We start from the raw sequence: 13,591 nt of genomic DNA, 5'->3' as shown, positions 1-13,591 counted from the left end.
CATCATACCATGCTTCTTAAAAGAGAAGGAATTTCAAAAATGAGCAAAGGCAATAATTATGATAGCCTGTTCTAATAGCTATTTTAGCTTAGAAAATGTAAGTTATTGATTCAGTAATAGGGATAGATCCCCACCCCACCCCCCAAAAGAGTGAAAGAATTACTGAAAATATATTTGTAGGGATGCTTGACATGTAATCTTAGGGCACTTTCTGGAAGTAGAGAAAAAGCTCTGGAAAAAGTTAATAATCCACAAAATTAGAGTATACTTCCAGACAAAGTTGAAGAAATAAATGTATGAGATTGTATAGGAAATAACAGTTTCAAACTGTTTTCTAAACATTGTCCCCTTTATGCTGACTTTGCAAATAGAGTTTAATTTCTCCACCAGATCATACTCTGGCAATAAAAGCCTATGTTAAGAAAAAGGAATTAAATGATATTGTAGGGTTCATAAGCTGACAGTTTTACATTTTATTTAAAAATTGAGATCTCAGCAAAAAAAAAAAAAACAGTAGATATAGTTCAGAACTATGCACAATTAGTGACAGTTCTTCAAAATCTCAAAATTTATTACCACTAATCATGATTATCTTAACTTTCCACTTAACTGTTGGCACATTTCAAAATATTCAATGAGGAAAAAAACACTTCCAAATGGAAGTTAATCACAAAAAGAGGTATAACAATCCCAAGTTGCAGGATGATAAAGTACTCAATGTTACTGAAGGCTATTTTTACTCATTTCTAACTCCAAAAATATCTTGTTCTCTTTACCCAGATGCTTATCATTGTTTTAAATGGGAAAAAAAAAACCTTAGAGCAGTGTTTCACTGTAAGCAGTTTTTTATACATGTGGATGCCCTATATAAATGTAGATTCCAACACTCCATCCCCAGAAATTCCTAGTCTATAGTCCGGAATGAACCCAGATATCTGAAATTTTAACATGCAATTTAAATAATGACCTTAGGAATAGTAAGCCATCTCTATTCTGTACATGATGCCAGTTAAATCTAGACATTAACTAAATTACCTGAGCCAATTACTAGCAGAGAAAGCATGAAAATCTAGAACTGCTACTTCTGTCCAATTGTCTTCGCTCTAAATGAACTTCAGAGCTTTCTTTTAAATAACTCTTCAACATATGCTACCTTTCTACCTTTTTCCATTATCCGTTTACTCTCTCTGGGGTAACCTCCAAAGTAAATTTGTAAAATTTTGTATAAATAGAGGCGAGAAGAATGAAAACTGTTCTAAATATGTTAGGGTAGTGTAGGTAAAATTTCCTTATTTTTTATTCTATCACACCATAAGTTATGTGGACAATAACTCACTATTTTAAATTTTTTAAAACTGAAAATAATTTGGCTTTGATGCATGGCACTCAATTAGATCCAATGCAAATTTAGGTAAGGAAGTTCAAAACTAACATCTCACTTCTTTTTTAAGTTTTAAATTTTTACTATAGAAGTATAACTGACACATTATATTAGCTTCAGATGTAACACCTCTTACATATTTTTATGATAAGTAGATTTGTTTTCCATATTTTTTAAAAAAAACACAAGGTTATTTAATGTGTTAATATATAAAACTTCTAGAAGTTGCATTGAACAATTATGTGTTGGTGCTTTTCCTGAATGCAAGCTTAAGGCCTCCTGCATTCAGGAGAAGGACTCCCCATTTAGCTCATTATCCAAGTCCTTCACACAATCTGCTCAACCACGTGAAGAAACCAATGAGCAACTTTCCTCTGGCGAAAAAGGCATACACCAGGATGTAAACACAGAACTGGAATGGTTAAGTTGGGGTCTAAACACAGAAGGTCTTCCTTAATTTATCCAACCAGTCTTGAGCCAACTAGTTCTTTAAGACTTGATTCAAGATCAAGTCCCTGAAGACCTGGCTCCATACAAAATGATGCAAGTTTTCAAAAATAACACATACACAGGCAATAGTATGTACTTTTTTAAGGGTGTATGTGTTAATATACATGTTAATGAATAGAAAAAGATCTGAAATATACATGCACCGAAAATAGGCATCTCGAGAGAGAGAGAGAGATGAGGACGGGTCCAGCATTAAAATGCTTTAATTTTTAGGGAGAATGTATTCATTACTTGTGAATGTAGAAATGTTTCTAATCTCTAGGCTTCATTAGTTGCCCTTTTTTGCACTTCTCTGCAACTCTTGCACAGGCCTAATAAAGCAGTTGGCTCACAATCTGTCATAAACAGGTCGTGTTGGACTTTTCCTCCTAGAAGACAGTACTTGTGTTCTGCTCAGCTAGCACATCACTTACAGAGTGCCTCACCTGTAGAGTGTATTATTCAATGCACACTCACACTCTGAGCCTCCTAAGCAACTAAGTTATCCAAGGAAAGAAGCTTAGTCTGTTTCTAAAGGTTACAGGCCAGAAATTTTCAACATACACTTTAAAAAGACAGTCTGGTACAGTTGCTAAGATGCTAGACTTAGAGTCATAAAGTTCTGGTTTTGTTATGCATGATGATCTATAATCCTGACTCAATCTTCATTTTCTTCATCTATAGAACAGAGAAGAGAATATCTTTCTCCTACATTTGTGGGTAAGATTAAAAGGAAATGTTTATATTTATAAGTTAATTAGCACAATACCTGGTACTCACCAGATGGTAGTCATTCTCATGCTTATGTTTAGCTGCTAATATTAAAGTAATAACTTCATACAATTTCTTTCTAATCAGAGAATATTAATAAAACTTTAAAAAACATCTACTTTGGGAGAATAACAAAAACTCAGACAATCTAGCTAATGGAAGTGATGAAACTAATAACCTGAAGTCCATCAAATCTGTGAAAGTAAAAAAATGAATTCCTCAATTAATCTGGCAAACTTCCATACCAATAAATGCAAATTATGCATTTTTAAACTCCATTCCAATGAGAAAAGTTTTAATCATCTCACAGACTGAAAATGTTCATATTCAGTTCATACACATTATAAGCTGTACATCACTATTCTTCTTGAAGAATATGCTAACTATCCAAGTTATTAATATGCCAACAGTGCTCAATGATGCCTTCCACAGTTAATTGGCTAAGAAATCTTATCCAAAAAATATAATGAATAAGATCACACTGAAGTTCAGAAGATATCTTAAAGGCCTATAGTTAAATTTTTTTGAAACTGTTTGTTTTTATTTGACATCTGTATTTTTTGTTATAAAAACAGCATTTATATCCCAGCCTATCATAACCCATTGTTATATATCATTAATGAGTTCATCTTATCAGGTATCCAAAGCACACCGTGTAATTCCACAAATTACTAAGCATCTAACATATTCTAGGCTAAAAGATTAAGAATTCATTTCCAAAAAGGGGTATTTTCTTATACATATTAAAAACCAGATGTTTTAGGGGCACCTGAGTGGCTCAGTGGGCTCAGGTCATGATCTTAGGGTCCTGAGATCAAGCCCCACATTTCTGTACTGCTCCCTGCTTAGTAGGGGGTCTGCTTCTCCTTCTCCCTCTGCCCGCTCCCCACCCCCACTCCTGCTCTGTCTCTCTCAAATAAATAAAAATAAAAACCAGATGTGTTAGAGAAAAGTGTACAGAATCAGAGTTAACAGAATTTGTTAGAACTTTAATATCAGTCTCCTCAAAACACTTCCCTATTAAGTCTTTCTCTATATTTACCAAATTCAATAGATCAACAACTCAAGTCAACTTCATTTATATGTGTGGGGTGTGTGCGTGTATGTGCCTATATGAACCACTAGCCTACAGTAAATTATTTCCTCTACAAGCAACATATCTGCTCAAAAAAAAAAAATGCTGGAAACTCAAGAAAACATGTTACATGTGCCTACTCTTATAATTTTCTATTACAAAAGAAACACAACAGGTGAAGAGCTGGGCCTATTTCGTCAACAGCTATAAAGGTTAACAGGTTCTGTTATCTCATGAAGTTTTATAACATTACTCCTGCTGCAGAATATCCTTCAAAAAATCATTTTCAATGATTTTGTCTTCTCAGTCCCTCAAAAAAGGTGCTGTCTAGCCTCAAATTTGATGTAGCTTATTTTCCTGCCACAGAAGGAACTGAGAAAATTCAACAACACAACTCGTTATATTTAGTGCAGTACTCAAGGCAAAAGCAAGACGCTATAAGTAAAACCACTAATAAGTCTAACAAAGCACATTTGTGAACGTAATCAAGGAATCGCAATTTGCAAGTACTGTAACACAGCTCACCTGTTCATTTTTGCAAAGCCACACGCTGTTTCCACTTAACACAGTAAAAATTTTGGCTTTATACCCTCTCAATTCAAGATATCCACATTTCTCAGGTGCAGGGGCTGCTTGAGACTGCGAGGCAGGGGATTGTGATTTCAGTGCATTTAATAGTATGCTGATCCAGTCATTTCTCTCCTCTGAAAATGAAGACAGGAGAAAATGTACATCCATACTCATATAAATTATACAGACACAGAAACATAGGCAAAGGATCTATTCTCTCTGTAACACGTAATTTACAGATTCTTTCCCACAACCACAATCTAAATGCTATTGCAGTCAGAGCCAATGGCCCAATTCTGTAAGAGAAAAGAAATAGTACTACACAGGTGTTCTGTAACCAATACTACTGGCCTCACCTGGGAGCTTATTAGAATGCAAAATCTCAGGCCCCTCTCCAGACCCAATGAATCAAAATCTTCAGTTTAAAAAGATCCCCAGGTAATCTGAATCCATGCTAATATTTAAGAAGTACTCTTACCAGATATTCATGAGATTGGATTTTCTCTTTTAATAGAAGTAATACTGAGACCAGTTAACATATTTTACCAGGTAATTAAATTACTCAAATGCCCAGAAAATCTTACTTCTGTTACTTAGAGCCTACTCTACTTAGGAGTATGCTGACTTGATATTCACTCATCCATTCTAGTCTCATCACAGTAACAATAGTATCTCATTTGGTAAATTAAAATTTGGTTTTCTCCCTCCACAAAAGCTAAAGTGACCTTCAACTATGTATAACACACTGTATTACAGGCACAGGAATCTGATCTATTCCCCAAAGAGCAATCAAAGTTGTAAGATATGAACATAGAACACAGAATACTATAAATGTCATATAAATGACATCAAATAAAATATGAGTCAATTCAATGGAGGTAAGTGATTTGCTGAAGGTCATACAGCAAGTTAGTAAAATTAGGAGAATCAAATGTTTTAACTCAGACAACTGTTCTCAGCACTATGGGAAGAAAAAGTATTTGTGCTCGGTCTTGGAATGAGGAGCCTTTGAAAAGACAAAACTGGGGTATGGTGAGGGAAGAGTAGAACTTTATTGACTCTAAACAGAGGAGAATATAAGAACAAAGGTAGAAAAAAAACAGTATCTGCTCAGAGACTTATAGATGGACATAACTGATAATTTTGAACTCAAGAGGAAAATAGGAAATATGGATAGTTTCTGCAGTACCTGTAAGGAATTTTGCCTCCAAACTTTATTCCAGAGGCAAAAAAAAAAAGAAAAAAAAAGAAAAAAGAAAGAAAGGGAGAGAGAGGAAGGGAGGAAGGGCGGAAAGAGAAAGAAAAAGGTCAACATTCTTAGCAAGGAAATGACATGATTAGTATGATGATAGGTAGACCAAACCGGAAGCTTTGAAATAAGGAATAAGGCAAGAGACGTTTGAAGTACGATAAAAATGGAAACAAAATAATATTTGAAGGGTCAAGACATTAAAGGATGGGGAAAAATAGCTAAGTTTTATGTTTGACAGGTATTCACAAAATATTTAAATTATCAAAATACAATGCAGCTTAGTACCATGACTTGACCAAAGAAGGCAGAAGATTCCATTTTATTAAGAGAACCACCTCCGGTTTTCAGTGCCCTAGCATGCCACCTAAATGGACTAATAGTGAAGTGTGAATGAAGGTAACCTACATAAAATAAGATCCATGGAAGCAGATAAATGTTTAATGTGAAAGGAGAAGAAATGGACAAATCCTGAGGTACAACTGTATCTAGGAAGCAGGAAAATGGGCTAGCAAAAAAAAAAAAAAAAAAAAAAAGGAAGAAGTGATTATCAAGGCAAAAGGAAAAATAACCAAAACCCAGATAAGAAAAATTATCAAAAAAAGCAGAGCCCAAGCTTGAAAAATTGGACAGTATCTCAGATCTAAGGTCTGGAAATGAGTACTCCATTATGGAGTCAAATAAATCTTCAGACTAGACTTGCTCCCTCCCATTCAAACATGAAACCTAAGCTATTTTATAATGAGCCTTATAAAATTATCTTTATTTTTTGTTCACCTTCCAAACTACTGAAACACTTTCGTCTTTAATGACCAAGGCCAAAGTATTTATCAAAACTCATTCAACAACGCTTTACTGCAGATATTACATAATCCCCATGAGAGAGTGCCCATTCATCAGGTGGAGATATATACCTAACTTGCCCAGCATCTTTAGAAACTAAAACACATGAAAATGTTTAGGTAACTAAGTCAATGTCAATATGCAGCATCTGCTCTACATTCTAGAGTCACATGAACAGATCCAGACTACACTAGGATAATTTATATTTTCGGGAATAACAACAAACCTTCCATTGGTTATTACTTGTGATCATTAGTTTCACACAAGATACTCCTCCCAAATAAACAGTTACAGAATGTTTTTTGTTTGTATTAATCTACATAAAGCATTTAGTTTGAAATGCAGGTCATGTTTTGTTTTTTAATTGAAGAGAAACCAAGCTCAGTTCTTTTTTTTTTTAATTCTTTCAATTTTTTTTTATTGAAATGTAGTTAACATATAGTGTTGTGTTAGTTTCAGAAGTACAACATGATTCACTACTTCCTGGCGTTAGTGCTCATCCAGATAAGGGCACTCTTAACCTCCTTTTTACGCCCTCCCACACCTCCCTTCTGGTAACCACCAGTTAGTTCTCAGTACTTAAGAGCCTGTTTTTCTGTTTTTCTTTCTTTCTTCATTTTGTTTTGTTTCTTAAATTCCACATGAGTGAAATCATATGGTATTTATCCTTTTTGACTTGTTTCACTTTGTAGGTCATAACTTTATAAGTAGGCCAAACTGTTTGTGGCTTCTACGTTGCTATTAGCATACATCTCAGTTTCTCAGGAAAATAGTTTGAAACTGGCAATTGCATCTGTTGGACTTAAACATAAGATGGCTGCAATTAACAAATGGTTCTCTTATAGCCTAGAAGTATTATCTAGCTCCTTAGTGCCTTACTTACTAATAGGAAGTAAACAGTCATGAATAAGTACAAGTATTAATAGTAACATTCAGTTTATTCTTAATTACCAATGCTAATGGAGATAAACAGTGATACAGATCATTCAAACACAAAATAGATTACAAGCGTCATTGGTATTTGGCTACGTAATGTGTGTGCCTAAGATATGGGGAATATGCTTTGATAAATCACAACATTCCAAATAAAATACTGATTTTTCCCTTAGGCTAAGTGTCTTGGGTAAAGCTAGATACTACACTAGCTTCTATATACTCTTTACACCAAGGTACTTTTATTCTTTCCAATAACAAATATTTACTATCTTGATCTTACCACTGTGCTAAAGCACTATTCCTTAGAGAATATGCCCTAACCTAGATATGGCTTTGCTCAAAGGAGAGCATTCTGGATCGGAAAAAGGAAAAAAGAAAAAAAAGAAAAGAAAAAAGAAAAAAGAAAAAAGAAAAAAAGAAAAAAGAAAAGAGAAAAAAGAAAAGAAAAAAAAAGAGTAAAGGAAGCAAAATCACCACTTTCTTATAATTATGCTAGAACATAAATAAAAGATACCAGCAATTCCCTCAAACTACTTTTTTTTTTAATTTATTTATTCATGAGAGACATAGAGAGAGAGGCAGAGACACAGGCAGAGGGAGAAGCAAGCTCCATACAGACACCTGATGTGGGACTTGATCTACGAAACTCCAGGATCACGTCCTGAGCTGAAGACAGCAGCTCAACCACTAAGCCACCCAGGCAGCCCCCCTCAAACTAGTTCTTGAGGTTTTCAGGAATGAATGCCAACTACCGTAAAAATCAAAAAATTAAAAAAAAAATGAAAAAGCAAAAACCAAGAAGAGAGACAATATTCTGTGACCACTGGATTTAGCAGTAGGCCTATTCATTAGTAACATAAAGAACTGAGTATACTAGAGATTACTACTACATGAGGGCTATGTAAAAGATTGCTAACAGAATCTAACAAAGTTTAGATGGACCTTTATTTTCGATATGCTAATATAATTGAATTAAAAATTCCTCCATGGGACCCATGATCAATTTCAGAGAAGAAGTACCTGCACACCATGCCTATTCATTCATACAAATATTTACTGAGTGCCTAATGAGTGCCAAGATGTATTCTGAATACTAGGAATGGAGGCATCAACAAGATAGAGCACAACCTTGATCTCCTGGAGTTTGCCCTCTTCTGAAAGGAAGAGGGCAATAAAACATAGATATATAATCTACTACATAGTGACAAGTGCAATGAGACAAAATAAAGCAAGGCATGAGTAACATAAGAAGTGTTATTTTATAGCTGGCACTAGAAAAAGCCTCAGAAAGAACACGATGGTTAAGCAAAAGCCTAAAGGAAATGGAAATGACAGAGCAAGTCAAGAAGATGGCTACAGGAAGAGCATTCCCAGATAAAGAAAGTGGCAAGTGTCAATGCCCTGGGGTTGATATGTTCAAGGAACAAGAAAGCAGCTGAAATGTAGTGAGTGAGAGAGAACACAGATAGAGACAAGGACAAAGAGACCAGAGCCAGATCACATAGGGGTTCCTGGACATAAGTACTTTACTTTCAGGGAGATGGAGAGACAACACAGCATCTGAAGTGAACTGAAATGATCTGACCTCTTTGATGAATGATCACTGACAGCTGTAGAGAAAATAGGACTGTAAGTTGAGCAAAGAAGGTTATTACAATAACCCAGATAGAGGTGGTGGCTCGCATTAGAATAGTAATGACAGAAGTGTTGAGAATCAACCAGAATCCAGACATATTTCCACCGTCAAAAATGATCAGATGTGCTGATGGATGGATGTGAGCTTTGAGGGGGAAAAGATTCAAGAATGACTCCACAGTTTGTGACCCATTACGATTGTCGACCAACGTATACAATGGAGCACTTTTAATTCCCCCTGGCTCTCCCTCCGCTTGTAAATGTTCCATGACTTGTTTCTAAAAACACTGAATATTTTTGGGGCACCTGGGTGGCTAAGTTGGTTAAGCGTCCAAATCTTCATATCAGCTGAGGTCATGAGATCAGGCCCTGTGTCGAGCTCCACGCTCAGTGCAGAGTCTGTTTGATTGTCTCTTTCCCCCTCTGCCTCTGCCCCTCCCCACTGTGCTCTCTCTCTCTCTCTCTCCTTCAAAAACAAAACAAAACAAAAAACAAACAACAACAAAAACAGCACTGAATATTTCAAGACAGGTAAGTCTGCTTGCCCAAAATAACTAAAGGGAAATTTATGTTTCCTACCCAAGTGTTCCTAAGAACAGTAACAAAGCTTTGCAGTACCAAAGCTGCCACTGGAGGGCTGTAACATGCTGTCTGGAAACAAGAGTTGAGAGGAAAAACACCCGCCTGCTTCGCAGGGATCCAGAATCAGCTGAGGTGGACAGGAATGTGAGCCTGCAGTTAAAAGCCAGCACTGAAAAAGGCCCAGGAACCCACATGACCACTCAGAATTCTTAAGCCCTTTTCTCACTATAAGAACTGCCGACTCAAAACATCACCTGCTTTTTTAAGTAATGCATCTACATGTGTGACCGCAGGTGCCAGGGGAATACAGACCGGAGAGATCATTAGCTGTTATGACCCTCTGACCAACTCCAATGGCTCTCCTTGGGGACAGAGGAATCCAACTAAATCTTTTATTTGAGGATGAGTATTTTTAAAATATTATTTCAACATAATTCACTTTCAACTAAGAGCATAACAATACTTCATAGGAAACCTGGGAGGGCTGAAGCCTTTGAAAATTTGTGGGGGAAAAAAAATGCCAAATTGAAATCCTGTCTTAGCAATGCCAGTGGGCAATGCAGCAGTTTGGAGACAGTGACACTGGCTTCAGAGGAGACAAATGACAGGATGTTCAGAACCTTATCACCAAAACTGGAGAATGCATTTCTGCTAGGATGTCAAACCATTTCCCCTTTGTGTTTTATTTTTTTTTAAGATTTTATTTACTTATTCATGAGAGTCACAGAGAGAGAGAGAGAGAGAGAAAAGAGAGGCAGAGACACAGAGGAGAAGCAGGCTCCATCCAGGAAGCCCAATATGGGACTTGATCCCAGGACTCCAGGATCACACCCTGGGCCGAAGGCAGGCGCCAAACCGCTGAGCCACCCAGGGATTCCCGCCCCCCCCCCTTTGTTTTAAACTTTTGTCTTGCTTAAGATTGAAGTAAAGTTTCATTTGGCCTAAAAGTTCATTAAGTCAGACATTTCATAACCCACTATGGTTGTTTTCTCAGTTCCCCCAAAGAAAAAAATAATCATCTATATATATGGAAGGAGAAAAAGAAAAACAATAAAACACACCTAGTATCTTGTGGAAGGTTCCATACTAAATACAGACACACATGTACCATTTACACACACATACACCTCTACATATACCTACGTTTAAAAACGCTCGTTACTACATGAAAATGACTTTCAATGAAACTAACTTGGTAATTCCATGTGGATAGTCTCTATTTTTGCTGAAGCAGTATTTTTATGCTTTTAAAGCTTAAAGACCTAAGACTTATTTAACAAATAGTAACTTATACCAAAGTTTTAATGAAATTCTTATACTGTTCATATCATAATTATGTGATATATGAACTATGAGCTATACATGAACTATGTACCACACCATGTAACTTTTAAACATGTGGATTGATATATTCAACCTAAATGTGTCTGTTTAACTTTTAACTACAGTAAGCAAATATGGCTAAACAGATTTTTCACACAGGTTAGAAACTTTATTTAGTATGTCCATCTTAAAATGCCTGCTATAGGGCATGTGTGAAATTCATTTTGAGAAGCCAAGGCGAAAGTGATAAGCACCTCAAAGAAATGGGCAGTCACCTTCTGGGCAGAGGAAACCAAAGCGTAAGGAAAGATCGTCATGATATCCAGTCAAGAGGAGAATACTTTAGGCTTTCCTGATCACAGAACCTGCAACAACTCAATGATGCCACTGAGGCAGAAAAGCAGCCACAGACAGTATGTAAATAAATGACAGTGACTGATCTAACACAACTTTAGTTACAAAAAACAAGCAGTGGCCAGATTTAGGCTATTGGCCGTGGTTTGCCAACCCCTACTCTAGGCTATAGCTCTCAACAATTTTTTAAATAACAAGTCGAGTAATAAACACTTTTTCCATTACATATGCATGATAAACACAAGTAGTCTCACAATATAATACACTTACTAAAAGCAATGCACTTTGATATTATTCTATTTCATGTTTGGCTTTTTTTGTTGTTTTGGGGGGATTTTTCTTTTTAATACCATCAGAAACCACTAAGTTGACCTCACAAATAGATACTGATTCACAGTTTGAAAAAAGGTACCCCAGTGTGAACAGCAGCTGGAACTTATGCATTTATTGATTATGCCAAGGAATAATGAAAGCTTTCTAGAAATATATAGGATTTATTCAATGTTTCTCATGCCATGCACCGCTGTATGTTCTAGGAATCTATTAGTACAAAAAGGCAAATATTGCCCCATAATATCTAATATTTGTTGTAGTTTATAAAAGGGCAAAATGGGATAAATTTTTCTTTTTAGAAAATGGCATAATTGTAACACCTAGAGCCCTTACAAGACTACTATAAATAATGTAGTACAGTATTTTACTGCACATTTCAAGAATTTGGTAAGTTCTCCAAATCATCATTATTCAATTAAGTACCAGGAAGTATTTTCAAAATCAAATTGAGTTATAACCTATGCTAAAATAGAAGCTTTAAAATAAGTTGAAATCATAATTTTTAATTAATGATGGCCTTACCTACATTATTTAAAAGTAGCAAAAAATATATTAACAACATATTGATAGTCAAAATACACAACAGAAACTCTTAGCTTTCCTTTTTCTCCCTCCCTACCCACTCCAAAAGTTAGAAAGGTTCTAAAGATTTAGTTTCTATCCATAAACTACATGTCATCTAATTTTCACCAAGTGACCTGAATCAGATGATGAAGGTAAAGATTTAAAAAGTATAAAGGATGCTCCAAAATCTATACTAGAATGATTGCTGGGCCTATGTGTTCAGTTGAATCTGGCATAAGTAAACTTCCATAAAACCAACCTTTTAATAGAAAAATTGTTTTTGCTTATTAAATAACCACTTTGCTTTATCAAACATCTGCTAAAAGGGGGACTCCATAAGAGCAAAGATTTTTGTCTTTTTTTTTCACTGCAATATATCCAGAATTTAGAAGAATTCTAAGCACTTAGTAGATTCTAAGTATTTGTTACATGCAGGAATAGTGAACACAACTTGTCAATTTGTTTATGACATTCAAAATAATATAAAATGTAAATCATTTAAAAGTAATATTTCAAGATTTCTTGACATTTGTAGTGTCATTGGTTTATCAATTTTCTGATTGGTTAGAAATTAATGTCTATGAGTGTTGTTACAGGGATAAAGAAATACTCTTACCTTCTTTTTCTACCCTAAAAACAAAAGTTCTTTGTGTTGTAACAACTTCAAATTTGTTGTCTCCTTGAACTCGTACCGTAGATATAGCAGAAAGGGGAATTATTCCTTTTGAATACTTCTCCTGTGTTGGTTTGAGAAAAAGATACACAAATGAGACAGATTAAAATGAAATTCTTATGCCCTTATCAGAAAAATGGTACAATATTTACAAATATTTACAAGTATATTATGCTTCTCTTTCATAATTTTAATCTAAAATTTTTAAATGACAAATAGTATATATTCTTAGACACACTTAACACCCAAGAAAGGAAAATATTAAATGGCTCTTTCATATCAGATTTCTTTTCAATTTTCTCTTCTTCTGGGATTTAAAATTAAAAGGCAAAGAATCAAATACAAACAAGTGTACTAGACCAGCAATATATAGTTCCAAAAACCAAGGGTATGTTTTTTAACAATCTGGTCAAAATGATTTTATGGTGTTTGCAGACATCTGCTGGCCATAATGGGTAATGTAACTAAACTACTTCAATACTACTGCTACTGCATATTGTGAACAAGAATATATCTCAAAACCAGACTGTCGGATTATGTCAGTTAAACATATTACTTAATGATTCTAATGAATATCTTATTATCACAACTGTCTCACTCTACCTTTAATTCCTCAACAAAAAAACAAATGAAAAAAGATGCATGTGGCTGTTTGCAATTGGTATATACCTAATACAATTTTGGCTGTTGGCAAATGGCCTATGTGTTTTACCATTTTGCTCAAGAAGGTCACTCTGAAGACTACTGGTAGTTTTCTCAGTCTTCCATTTTTCTGGATCCACCAAAACCATGAGGCATAAGGACCGCCTGACA

At 35.2% G+C, this 13,591-nt stretch overlaps 1 protein-coding gene across 5 annotated transcripts in view; it reads right to left on the bottom strand.

The window, feature by feature from the left end:
• Positions 1-13,591, bottom strand: part of ARAP2 (ArfGAP with RhoGAP domain, ankyrin repeat and PH domain 2) — a 189,562-nt gene that overhangs the window by 126,192 nt on the left and 49,779 nt on the right. For all 5 annotated transcript variants that reach the window (XM_041753307.1, XM_041753306.1, XM_041753310.1 and 2 more), the window contains exons 8-9: positions 12,722-12,842; positions 4,242-4,420 (exon numbers count right to left, since the gene is read on the bottom strand). In XM_041753307.1, the coding sequence (XP_041609241.1) occupies positions 4,242-4,420; positions 12,722-12,842 (300 nt within the window). The remainder of the gene's footprint in view (positions 1-4,241; positions 4,421-12,721; positions 12,843-13,591) is intronic.

This window comes from Vulpes lagopus, chromosome 4, assembly GCF_018345385.1.
Source record: "Vulpes lagopus strain Blue_001 chromosome 4, ASM1834538v1, whole genome shotgun sequence".
NCBI lineage: Eukaryota > Metazoa > Chordata > Mammalia > Carnivora > Canidae > Vulpes > Vulpes lagopus.
This window is presented reverse-complemented; position numbering and strand designations above follow the sequence as displayed.